We start from the raw sequence: 13,266 nt of genomic DNA, 5'->3' as shown, positions 1-13,266 counted from the left end.
CATGTGCTCCAGAAGCACTTTCTGTGGAGAACAGAATCCAGACAGTAGTAGCACAGAGGAAGCAGCTGGGCCAGTGGCCAGTCAGCAGTCTGTCCCTTGGGTTCTCATTTCCCCTGGGCAGCAGGCAGCCGAATAGTGGCAGTGGTTGCAGCACAGAGGAAGCTGACAGTGCCAGTGAGTGAGCAGTCAGCAGCCTGGTGATGATCGGGGCTGGGCTGCAGGAGGGGACAAGTTTTGGAGAGCAAGAGTAAAGGGGTGGAGCTGGGCTGGGGAGAGGCATGGGGAATGGGAGGAGCTGAGTGAGAAAGGGAAGAGATGTGGGAAATGGAGCTAGGGCGCTGAAAAAGGGAATGTGTGAGAGGGATTGGGGTAGTGGTTGGTTTCCCCACAAAAAGAATATACAGTTAGTGAGTTACCTTAGTAAAAAGTTCGGGAACCATTTCTCTAACACTGAGCAGTTCCAACTGATTGTTCATTCTAACTTCTTCTGGCCACATACCTATTTTTTAACTGAACAGTGACTTACTCTTTTGCCTTACTGAAGTGGTATGGCTTCTGTTTCTTTCCTTCTGGAATGTATCCTAAAATTTCCTGCGTTATAGATGTTACATTGGACTGGTGTGAGAATGAGATTACTTTTGAGACCTAAGGTGATCAAAAATGGGTACAGAAGAAGGCATATGTTAAGTTTGCTAGATTAAAGTCTTAAATTATCAGAATAGTTGCTACCTCTGTTATGAAAATATAACCTACAAGTGGATTCTCTTTGCTACATGATTTTAGTTACTCTATATTGGATCTACAAAAGCTGGTTGAGGTGTGTGTGTGTGTGTGTGTGTATATTAAAAAAAAAAAAGGGGGGGGGGCAAAAAAACCCAAAACTCTGAAGATTTGAGAGCAATAAATGGTACCCAAGATCAAATCCGACAGGGATGGTCTAGGAAGGCTTAACTCTCCTGGATAAGCTATTTTTCTTATTTTCTTAATACTTTGCTTTAGATGGAGTGGGAGAAACCATTTTCAAAATGTTCAGATTTGACCATTTTATGGACAGAGTTTTAGGATTTATCGTACACATTTAAAATCAAGTACAGGTAATTTAGGAAATTGTCACCTTGGATTTAAAACTTTGAAATGTAGGGGAAAATGCTCTGCATTAGTATAAATGGAGGAAAATTTTTTGCCAGTAACTTAAGATCTGATGTGTACTCTCAATTACGTTTAGTAAATATGGCAGGGAAAAGATGTAGTATGGATAGACTAGCATTGAATGACCAAACAAAATCTGTCACCTACTACTCAAGTTGGGATCTTACAGATCAGATCAAAATGTAAAATTACTTGTCTCTTTTCATCATGAAATTGAGTTAAAACTTACTAACATGTGTTAGGTCATAACTGCATCTGTTTGCTAACTGTGTTACAAATAGCTAGCCATGCTCATTACTAAATAGAGATTTAGCTACTCAGTGGTTTTCTTTTCTTTTTTTGGGGTGGGGAGGGTCAACTTTCTTAGGAAACTAATTTTTTTCTGAGAAGCCAACTTACGTATTTTACAGGGTGCATTTGGAGCTCTTCAGAAGATATGTGAAGATTCTGCTGAAATCTTAGATAGTGATGTATTAGACCGACCGCTCAATATCATGATCCCTAAATTTTTACAGTTCTTCAAACACAACAGTCCAAAAATAAGGTAGGCATATGTGCAGCACTGCAGTCTCAGATGAAAATTGATTTAGATAATATATCTTGTAGTATTGTTTAAAATGTCTGAAAAGTGATCCTGCATGTGTAATGGTGCAGGGGAAAAAAGAAGCATTGAGAGTCCCTGTTAGTGTCAATGACTTGCATGTCACTTTTTGCTTAGTTTTAAAAAGTAAAAAGATGTTGTCTGTCTTCAGCCTTACTACCAGCCTAGGGTCTTGAAAGTCAACTATGTTCTCTTGGCTTCACCAGCAATAAGATTTAGCAGCTGGAACTTAGTTAATAAATCTCTTGCTCATGAAAGCATGAGCCAGAATAGAATCCAGATCACTCTTTCATAGCTGTATTGACTGCAGTGTGAACATGAATAAAAAAGCAGTGACATACATTGTGTCAGTAAAGCAAGTGTGTGTAACACATTCCTCCTCAAATTGCTTTTCTGACTCTACCATTATTTTAGTGTTTCTGATCTTTCATTAGAACAAATTAAACATTTATTTTTTTAGATGAGAGGGTACTACAATAATTGATATATAATAGAAATATTCAGGGGGGTGGAAAATCTATAAAGGGGATAACTATAAAAACTGTGGGGTGGTTATGGGCATAAAATTAAACATGATTTTACAAGGTAATACAGGGGTTCTCAAACTGGGCATCGGGACCCCTCGGGGTCACGAGGTTATCCCTGAGGGGGTCCATGAGCTGTCAGCCTGCACCCGCAACCCCACTTAGCCTCCAGCATTTATAATGGTGTTAAATATATAAAAAAATCTTTTTAATTTATAAGAGGGGTCACACTGAGAGGCTTGCTATGTGAAAGGGGTCACCACTACAAAAGTTTGAGAACCACTGGGGTAATACAGCCAAAAGTGGTTTTGAGTTGCGTGTACAGCGTCATTATGGTATGTGAGAAGAAATAACTAGCTGTTACCGCAATATTTATGTAGTTCATTTCTGGACACCATATAACTTGGAAGTTAACTGCTCACATAGCAAAAATTCAGATGAACAACAAAAGATGATGATGCTGAGGAGACATGGGTATAGATTTCATGTTGTAAACCACTAGTGAGATGGAGTTGAAGAGACCGTAGGGAGAAGTATCACAGTAGAAATTAAGATGGAAAAATTTTATGACAGTTAAATGTTAGGCTGTGGAATAGGTTACCAAGGATCTGGGTTTTTGCCACTGAGTCTTTTAAAACTAGGCTAGACACAGTATTAGAACAGTCTAATGTAAGGAATTAGTCCTGAGCTTGATCTAATCTAATATGTGTGAGGGAAAATATTTTCCTCTGAATAAAACAAATTCTACTTACTGTTTGTCAGTGCTGTTTCTCTTCTTCGTCTGCCTACTATTTAAAAAGGAGTGCGCGTGCACACGTTTAGAGTTCCTTTCGTGGAAGGAACCTACTGAACAACCACACTAGGTAATTCTTGTTCAGTGTTGTCATCAAACATTTATTCTGAACACTTGAGGGAAATATATTTCTCTTAGAGGGGAGCTGCATGTCTGTCCCCCAAAATGGCCTAAACGGGATGAGAGTTTAAAATTAAAAGGGGGAAAATGTCTAAAGACCATACCTGAAAACAGTTTGAGCTTCTGGGCAAACATGGAATCCAGTTGTTTTTACATTGGGTTTTTTTGGATACAAATGGTGTCAACTGATACGTAATAAGAAAAAAAACGTCCTAGTTCTATAGAAAATTGTAGAAGCTAGGGATGGAAAAGATGTGTTCAATTCAGTCTTCTCTTAATATAGGTTTGTGTTCTACAAAACATCTTTTTTTATTAGTTTTGTCTAGTCTGTTTCTGTTGATATTTTGTTTCCTTGCCCATATTTCTAATCTGTCTAGATTTGTTGGTGTGATCTAGAATGCATTTTATTTAGGATCTGTGTTTGTGTTGTTTTTTTTAAAAAAGCACTCTATCTTGTTAATATTTTAGTTTTTTAAAATTTTAATTTAAATCCAGGTTTTTGAGTCTGAGATTTCGAGAAGTTGGGCCTGTCATCTCTATATATATTAGTTCCCCTGAAAATAAACAATATTTCAAAAATAATCTGTTTGACAATAAGGAGGCAGATACATTATAAAGATCACCACATAGATTTCATGGGACTACTAGTTTCAGGTGAGAGAAAGTGAACATTCATAAGAATAAGCGTCATAAGAAATTACACAGTAGTGTGTCCAGAGCTGCCATATTCCATAATTCTAGCAAATCTCATGATGTTCTTCCATATCTTCAATCATGGATTTTTTTTAATAGTCAGTCTTAAAGTCTTAATATAATGTAAGGAACTCTACAAAATGCATCCAGTTTCTTCAAAATCTTAAGGACAAATCCAGGCACAGATGTGTGGACTTGAAAGGGCCCAATAGTAGCAGATTGATTAGGGGATTCTGTGCTGCCTTAGAGCAGAGGAGCCAAGTTCGAAGGTGTCTTTCACTTTGTTCCAATGTGTAAAGCTAGCAATCTGGGAGGTTGGTCAATGAATCTGCTCTGTGCATCTGCTGGCCCCAAACCCTGTTCTGGTGAGCAGTGGGGTCACATCTATTCTCCTTTGTTTGCCTGCCCCTGTGACTTGTAGAAGTGACCTATCTGCTGGCTGGCTCTTACAGAAGAGGATTTAATTCCTCAGCCTTGTGCTTTTTGACTGAGTGCACGTACTTTGGATTTGTTCTAGATTATTTTTTTAAAAGCAGAGTTTAGTCCATAGGTGTTGCATTGTATTTTGTATTCCTAAGATTTTCCTTTGGAAAAGAAAATATTTTAATATTACAAATGAATCCGTGTACTTTGGAAATGCTTTCTTGATCTGCGTATTTGGATTCCTTTTACTTGATTCTGAAAATTACTGTTAGACATTGTAGTGTATGTCTTTTGCTTTGCTTTCCTCTTCCCAATTTTTTATGATTGTATACAGTTTAGAAAAACTTTATCATGAATGTTTTCATTTGTTTTAACTTAATGCTTGTTCTACTTCTAGGTCCCATGCTGTTGCATGCGTCAATCAGTTTATCATCAGTAGAACTCAAGCTCTTATGTTACATATTGATTCTTTTATTGAGGTAGGTGAATTTTTTTCCTAAATTTTATATTTTTATAATTACCAAGAGCTTAGAATCCTGTTAAACGAAGAACCTGCTTTTTCTGTAAAAGGTGTTGCATGCAATAACGATACAGAATGTTTATAGCTCATGTATCCAGGACTTGGCCCTAGACTTAATTACAAAAGTTTTAAATTTGTATTTTTCTTTGGCTGAGGAGTGGTTTAAAATATTAAGATCTCCCCACCTTGTTGCATATGTTTGCTTTTTTTAAGTATTTAAAACAGAGGAGTAACATGCTGCACTAGAACAGCTATTTTCAACCAGTGGTTCGTGATGGGGGCACCTATTGAGTAGTACTGGTGTCTCAAAGCTGGCGGTTGCCTAGAAACCTGCAGAGGCTGGGAAAGAGCAGACTATTCCATCCCCCTTCTGCTTCTGTGGTGGCTGCCTCTGATCCTAGATCAGACTACCCAATTGTAAAGTAGCTCCTCTGCATCATTCGTTCGTTCGTCCGTCCTTCAAATCTAAAGTGGGGAACATGGCTCTGAGAGGCTGTAGAATCAGCTTTGCAGCCCTCCGCAGTGCTCCCCAGCTTCCACAGCTGAGTGCTTTGTGAGTAGGTGAAAAAAGGGAGAAACTCTCTCTCCCCATCCAGTAGCTCCTTCATTCTAGGCGCACCAGCCTTCATGCTTTCCACCTTCACCTCTTTAAATCCACAGTATGGTGCCAAAGTTATCCTGTGATCCAAAATCCTTAACTATTTGATTTCAAAGAATTCTGGAGTATGGTGGATTGCTGAATGATTTTTCAGTCATTTTATGGGTTATGGACCAAGAAAACCACTAAGAACCACTGTAATAGAGACTGATGAATGTTTCTGTGAGGGGAGAACAAGTACAGTCTTCATAATGATTGCATTATGGGCAAGATTTTCAAGTTATGTGCAAAATCGGGAACAGTTGTTTAATTTATAAATACAATAGATACATATGGCCTAATTATCCATTTGTAAATACATATACCGTACACAATTTCATTAATTACATGGGCAAATTATTCATGTGGTCATGCATGCCCTCTTGTTATCTCCATTTCTGCTCCACTTTGATCTGTGTATTTATGCATATAGGGCAGTTGTCAGTAGGTGACTGCGGGAGGGGATTGGGGATGGGGGAAACAATCCTCCATGTAATATAACAGATTACAATGAGGGTCTTGCTTAACTTCTGCTGGAATAGGGTTTGCAGATTGTATCCGGTGTGTCTGCTAGTTATGAATATTGACCCAGGGTTACAGCTACCCATCGATTTTTGTATTCATGCACAGTTGTGCTGGAGGATGACAGTCTTAATTTGCATTTGAATTTTTTTGTGGCCTACCTACAAGCAGGATATGTTGAGTCAGCACCACCTTTAAGTGGTCTGGTCATGTCTCCATAGGGGCAGCACTGCCTGTTTGTGAGCCAGTTCAGAATACCTTTTGCTATAACCTACCTTTTAAGTGAACTTAGCCTCAGAGGTCCTTGTGGCTTGGCTTACATTGGAAGGAGTTTATGTAAATCTGAGATGAAAGTTCTAAATGTGACTAATTGGAATTTTGAAAAGACATGCTGTAGTGTCACTTAAACAAGAAAAATATTTATCCTTTGTGAGCCACTGGATTGTTCTCTGAGAAAATATTTGAGTATATGATGGTAGAAAGCTCTTTCATTACCAGTACTAATCCAGTTTCTTCTGTCATGTGTGCCGTCCTCTTTGCTTAGAAGTGAGTTTATTTAACTTAGATTTATGCTGGGTTTCTTAAAGAAGACTTTGGGGGCTAGATCAAGGCAATTTAGGGCCTTAGGCACATCATGATTTGGAGGGGCCCCTATGACCTTCTCCCTGATAGGCTGCTTTTTTGTTGTGGCCAATCCTCATACCAGGAGTATGAGAGCAGGGGGACCTAGTCACCTTCCAGAGATGGGCCTCTCTTCTCATTCCCTGGAGATACTGGGTTGGCAGCAGCAGAGTCCCCATCCTACGTTCATTACTATTATTGCTGAGGCAACTTTTTGGGTGGATCAGGCCTGGTACTGTTTTCTCTACTTGCCACAGAAGCCTCCCATCAGGTTCTGCTGGGGTGCCGAGTCTTGGTGTTAATGCTTTGGTGCTATTGTTTGTCTGCAGACTTGAGGAAACGTTAGTGCATCCATTATATTAGGGTCATGTGTTCAAACCTTTCTTTGTAACTGTTAGATTGAAGGCAAGTTTCTAGCCTAAACTTTCATTTAAAGAACTGCTCCAGGAGGCAATAGTATATAGTGCCTATGCTTTAATCCAACCCTGATCATATCCATATAAAGTGTTAGAGAAACTGTTCAGTATTACGTACTTTCAGGTGAATATAAAGGAGCATTAATTCCAATCACTGTATGGTATTGAGTGAACACACAGAAATGTGCACTTGCATGATCGCTTGCTTGTTGATAGCAAGTACTATTCTATATAAAATAATGGGATTAGAAGAATTTTAATTTCCTCCCCCAGAATCTCTTCGCGTTGGCTGGAGATGAGGAGCCTGAAGTACGCAAAAATGTATGTCGGGCTTTGGTGATGCTGCTGGAAGTTCGAATGGATCGCCTGCTTCCTCATATGATTAGTATAGTTGAGGTAAATTTTGTTTCCTAAATTGCATGTGCAAAAAATACTTTAAAGTAATAGTTTATAACAAATGGTGTGTGGTGTGCTGTGTGTAATGCAACTTTCGCATATTTATATCTTTCATTATTCTTGAAGGATAGACTATTTTTGGCAACTGTGAAGGTATCTTCTGGTTGACTGGCTGATTTGTATATGTGACATTTGGTCCAAAGGGTATACTTTACTGACCTTAACTTAATTGAGGGGAGAATTCATTCCAAACTGAATTAAATAAGCCAAGAGTGTGTATGTTTGGAGGGGCGCATCTAAATGAATGGAGTGCTGGTGGAGTATTTCACATAGATAACTCTGGAAAAACGAAAGTCCTCCATAGATTAACAATATCTGAACATTTTGTAAAAAGGTGTCTGGGGAGGAGACTCTAGCAGAACCAGGTCCATCATTGGCATTGAGAGATTCACTGCCACCAGTGCAGCAACACTTCGTAAGAGCAACTGCCGCTTATGAACAACATTTTTCCCTGGGAACACTTTCCCTACCATGAATTCTCCACTTGCTAACAGCAACATAGCAACTGCATAAGAGCCACTAGCCGTCACCCTCAGCTCCCAGCTAAAAGCTCTCCATCACATCATCAGAAATCTACAACCTATCTTGAAAGATGATCCCTCACTCTCACAGATCCTGGGAGACAGACTAGTCCTCACTTACAGACAGCCCCCCAACCTGAAGCAAATACTCACCAGCAACCACAGACCATACAACAAAAACACTAACCAAGGAACTTATCCTTGCAACAAAGCCTAATGCCAACTCTGTCCACATATTTATTCAAATGACACCATCATAGGACCTAATCACATTGGCCACGCCATTAGGGGTCATTCACCTGCACATCTACCAATGTGATATATGCCATCATGTGCCAGCAGTGCCCTTCTGCCATGTACATTGGCCAAACCAAACAGTTTCTATGCAAAAGAATAAATGGACACAAATCTGACATCCGGAATCGTAACATTCAAAAACCAGTAGGAGAACTCTTAAACCTCTCTGGTCACTCAGTAACAGACTTAAAGATGGCAATTTTGCAATAGAAAAGCTTCAAAAAACAGACTCTAACGAGAAACTGTTGAGCTTGAATTAATTTGCAAACTAGATTCTATTAACTTGGGTCTGAATAGAGACTGGGAATGGCTGGGTCATTACACACATTAAATCTGTTTCCCCACGTTAAGTATCCTCACACCTTGTCAGCTGTCTAAAATGGGCCATCTTGATTATCACTATAAAAGTTGTGTGTTTTCTCCTGCTGATAATACCTCATCTTAATTAATTAGCCTCTCACAGTTGGTAGGCTACTTCCACCTTTTCATGTTCTCTGTATATATATTTCTTACTATATGTTCCATTCTATGCATCTGATGAAGTGGGCTGTAGCTCACGAAAACTAATGCTCAAATAAATTTCTTAGTCTCTAAGGTGCCACAGGTACTCCTGTTCTTTTTGCGGCTACAGACTAACACGGATGCTACTCTGAAACTCGTCATTTTGTGACGACATGACATCACAACCTCCTTTTACTAGCATCATTTTTTTTGTGGCAAAAACAGACAAAATGCCAAGAAGTCTCTCACTGAAAGAAAAAGTACAGATTATCCCAGACTATCAAATTTCAGGGACTTCTCAAAACCAAGTCCCAGTCAAGCGGGAGTTACTCAGATCAGTTGTTTGCAGAATGTGGAAGCTTTTGGCTAAATACGAAGATGGACAGTCGAATAGCTGATGTAAGCATGGATCTGAAGGAAAAGCCCCCGATGTTGACCAGGCTCTCTTTATGTGGCTCAAGGAGAAGAGGGCACAGGGAGCACTGCTTGCTGGACCCACAATCAAGGAAAAAACCCTTCAGCTTGCTGCTTCACTTGGACTGAATGATTTTAAGGCAAGTGACAATTGGTTTACCAGATTGAAGAGTTTCTTCCATATCTCTTACAGAAAAGAGCTTGGCCAAAAAAAAAAAAAAAAACAACAATCGGCAGACAAACCAACAGCTGAGCAGTGGCAGTGCGAAAAAGTCCTCCCATTCTTGAAAATTTTTCCCTGGCTGATACCTGCAATGCTGACAAAACAGGACGTTACCTGAAAGGGCTCTGTGACAAGACAAGTAGGAAAAAATAGAAAAGCTAGGAGAGAGAGCTTCAAAGGACAGGATAACTGCATATTTGTGCCAACACAGATGGTAAGGACAAATGCCTGCTGTTCGTGATCAGGAAGTCAAAACAACCCACATGCTTTCCAAAAGATTTCAGTAAACTACCCCTCAGTTATCAGTTCAGCAAATGCCTGGATGACAGGTTTTCATCAACTAACTAAAAAAGGTGGGATTGTCCACTTCATGTGCAGAGCTGTAAGATATGCCTCTTTCTGGATACTTGCTTCACAAACCCTATTGGTTCTCTCAAACATTCAGCTCAAATTCTTACCTCAACACTAAATCTTTTGATTAAACATATATAGCTCGTGTGGTTATTGTTGCTCTTGATGTGGACCCCAGTGCAGATATTCAGACAGTCCTGAAAACTGTAAATTTACAGTTCGTGTTGCTGAGATGTAAAGCTAACAAAAATTTCCAGCTGTTTCAGGAAAGGCAAATTTGTTGTGCCAGTGGAAAGTGTGCACATTGAAGATATTGAAGAGTTTGAAGACCCCTTGAATGATGTTCCGCTTCCAATCAACATGGAAAAAAGAGGACTTGATAGCTGCTGTGGCTGCGAATGAGGATTTGCTGAATGCTGCAACTTCTGCATGGCCTGAGAAATGAGCTTGTGTTGTCTAAACATATCATAATCAAGAGTGAGGATGATTTTGATGGAGTTGGATGTTGAATCCCATCTTCAAAACAAAATTGTGACTGAGAATCAGAACAAATTAACAGAATTCTTTTACACAAAATGAACCTGTTTTATCCATTCTTAATTTAGAAGTTGATACTCTGTAAATAGAATACGCTTTTTGATGTGGAATTATAATACTGTAATACTTTAGGTTATTTATTTGCTTAGTAGATGCCCTTATCCAGGACGACTTACAGTGCGTACAAAGTATTAGTTAAGTCTGAGTTCAAAAAATGTTTACAAGTAAGAGCAAGAGGTTGTGTTGTCATTGTGAAAATTGTAAAGGGCAGAGCAGCCTACCCCTTGCACGGGGGTACGCTGTCTCTCCCTGTATGCATACTTGTAATCTTGCAGGCTTGTTATTACAATAAAGGTGCCTCAGGCTGTCTGATCAAAAATCAACTGGGTGGTGGTCTTTTTCCCCACAACCTCTTGCTCTTACTTGTAAACATTTTTTGAACTCAGACTTAACTAATACTTTGTTCCCCTCCTAGTTCCTCTTTTGTCAGTGTTTCATACCCTGCTTTCTCATATCTAGTTTCTCCACACCCAATGCCACAGTATGCAGATAAACAAGTTTTTTCTTTGAGAACTAAACCATGGCTTTTATTTTGCATTTATTTAGCTTGCATGGGCCTGTAAACTAATCAAGCTAAAAGCATATAATTGTTACAATATTATGTTAAAATTACAGATGCTTATATCAATGGCAGGGCTCTACAGCAGGAACTGACAGATTACTATTTCAATCAGGGCCATGATGCAGCATCCGACCAGTGACAGCAACACACCAAAAGGCTTTGGTGGCAAGACAAGATCCCATATAAACAGTTGCAAAGCTCTATTCAACAAGACGGGGGGTGGGGGTGTTATGTTCCCTCACATCATGGTTGATATTTGTTCTTAAACATAAAAATAAAACTTATTTTTATAACATTAACTCAATACTGCTTGATGCAATATGGTGGTAGACTACAAATCCAAAATAGAGCACATGTTTAAAATGTACAGTATACTAATGTAATACTGTAGCAATAATAAACATACATCACATTGTTACAATTATAGATAGCTACATGAAACAGCTACAGCATATATTATCAGAAAAAGCAGGCTGCCTTTGGTCAGATGATACCCCCCATAACAGCTGCTTAGGAGCAACATAGCAGAAGAGCACTGATATTTTATTGACGAGCGTCTTCTGTACTGAAAGTGCCGTATACGTTGATGAGGCCCCCAAGAGGAAGTCTACACACCGTATTCATGGTGTACTTTCTCCCTGTTGTCAAGCAGAGATGCTTTTTTGAGGTCTGATCAGTGCCACTGAAGCCCCTGTGGGGTACTCCTACCAACTCACATTGGCCCATCAAGACTGGTATTGGTCCAGACAACAACCTGAGTCATCTGTACTATACAGTATGCTGCCAGGGCCCTCTTAAGGATATTAGAGTCTGCCTTCATAATCATCAGGAAGCACGTGGTCTTCAAGGAAGAGAGAGGGCTTTGTTCTCAGTGGCATTCCTGGCCAGACCAGCCACACCAGACCATCAAGTAGATGATTCAGGGGCTGAGCAATATCAACATCCTTTCTTGCAGCCTAACAATCTTTTCTAGTCATTGCTGCATGAAGCTATATCCTTTGCATAGGTACTGGCAGCAGACAATGTTAAGTGTTCCAGGATCTCCTGATGTGGATCATCGAGACTCTGGAAATCGAGCATTGTCATCTCAGAAATCCCATAAACTGTTCAACATCCTGTCAGCGTCTAGTCTAGCCAGGATCGTCCTCCCCATTAACAGGGGACTGCTAGACCCAGCTAAAGCCCTGTAGCAGATGCCAATCTCTATTAACACCAATTGTGAAATGAGTCATAAATAGTTGCGAGTTACCTCCTTTTGGGGTTTGAGTACTTCTGCACTTACTCCAACCCAGGCTCCTTAGTCATATTGGCCATTGAAGAAAAAATTAGATAAAACAGAAGTGGCCCAAAAGACAACAGACCCCAGATGCCTCTATTTAGAAGGAAGTTGTACTTCTCAGTTTCTGTACAGCTGTACGTGACTTATTGCCAGGCCATATTGGCTGAGTTTGCCCTTCTAACATGGGTCAGGGTGATGACCTTCCTCATGAAAGCAGAGAGGCGCATAATGACATAATAAAGAGAGGCCAATTGGGCAGTGGACACCTGAAACCATGGCCAAATCTGTCACCGCAGAAGCCATAATGTGCCGAACATTGTGCTCCAAGTATCGGGTATTCTGAGAGTTGCAGACCACAACTGAGGACTTTTCCTGTTAAGTAAGCGGACAGCCTGCTTTACACTCACTGATGGACTCCAAACCTACCTTGTGGTGTCTAGAGTCACACTTTTTCTGTCCCCAGCCACAGCTGAGACCTTGTACACAGTCTTATCATCCTGGACAAATGGAATATCACAGCAAAAAAGCACCTAACATGCAATAGTGTTGCCAGCTTTCTTCTTCCTCAGCAATACTCGCTGCTCCTTTGACATGACAGGAGAATTAACAAAAACATCATCAGACTCAGTCTTGAGAATGCCACCTTTGAAAGCTGCTTCTTCCATTCCATGGGTGTGGTTTTCCTTGACATGAGGTATTTGAGTGTTCAGTGGTCGTCCAGTGCTGTCCCATTCAGTTCTACTTTACTCCTTCCCTGTCCCTCTTCAGGGACCCTTCTCAAGAGAGCCCATTACAAAATGTGGAGGTCTTGTTCCTTTGTTTTGTCTTCCTCAGGAGTACTGGGAAAGGCTGTTTTTTCTGGCATTTCTTCATTCTGAAGAAGAAAAGTGGAGTGGTCTTTGTCCTATCCTAGACCTGATGAGACTGAACAAATATATGCCATTCTCAGCATAAAACAGTTAACATTGCCTCTTTCTCCAAGCTCAAGACTGGCTCTCAGCTTTCTATTTGCAGGATATATATTTCCCCATGTTCAGCCATTCACC

The 13,266-nt window shown here is 40.0% G+C and overlaps 1 protein-coding gene across 1 annotated transcript in view; it reads left to right on the top strand.

The window, feature by feature from the left end:
- TNPO1 (transportin 1) overlaps positions 1-13,266 on the top strand; it is a 158,285-nt gene that overhangs the window by 69,404 nt on the left and 75,615 nt on the right. Inside the window, exons 6-8 of the mRNA XM_050943752.1 lie at positions 1,560-1,693; positions 4,701-4,782; positions 7,293-7,415. Of these exons, the coding sequence (XP_050799709.1) occupies positions 1,560-1,693; positions 4,701-4,782; positions 7,293-7,415 (339 nt within the window). The remainder of the gene's footprint in view (positions 1-1,559; positions 1,694-4,700; positions 4,783-7,292; positions 7,416-13,266) is intronic.

The sequence above is a fragment of the Gopherus flavomarginatus genome, chromosome 3, assembly GCF_025201925.1.
Source record: "Gopherus flavomarginatus isolate rGopFla2 chromosome 3, rGopFla2.mat.asm, whole genome shotgun sequence".
In the NCBI taxonomy this organism is placed as follows: domain Eukaryota; kingdom Metazoa; phylum Chordata; order Testudines; family Testudinidae; genus Gopherus; species Gopherus flavomarginatus.
This window is presented reverse-complemented; position numbering and strand designations above follow the sequence as displayed.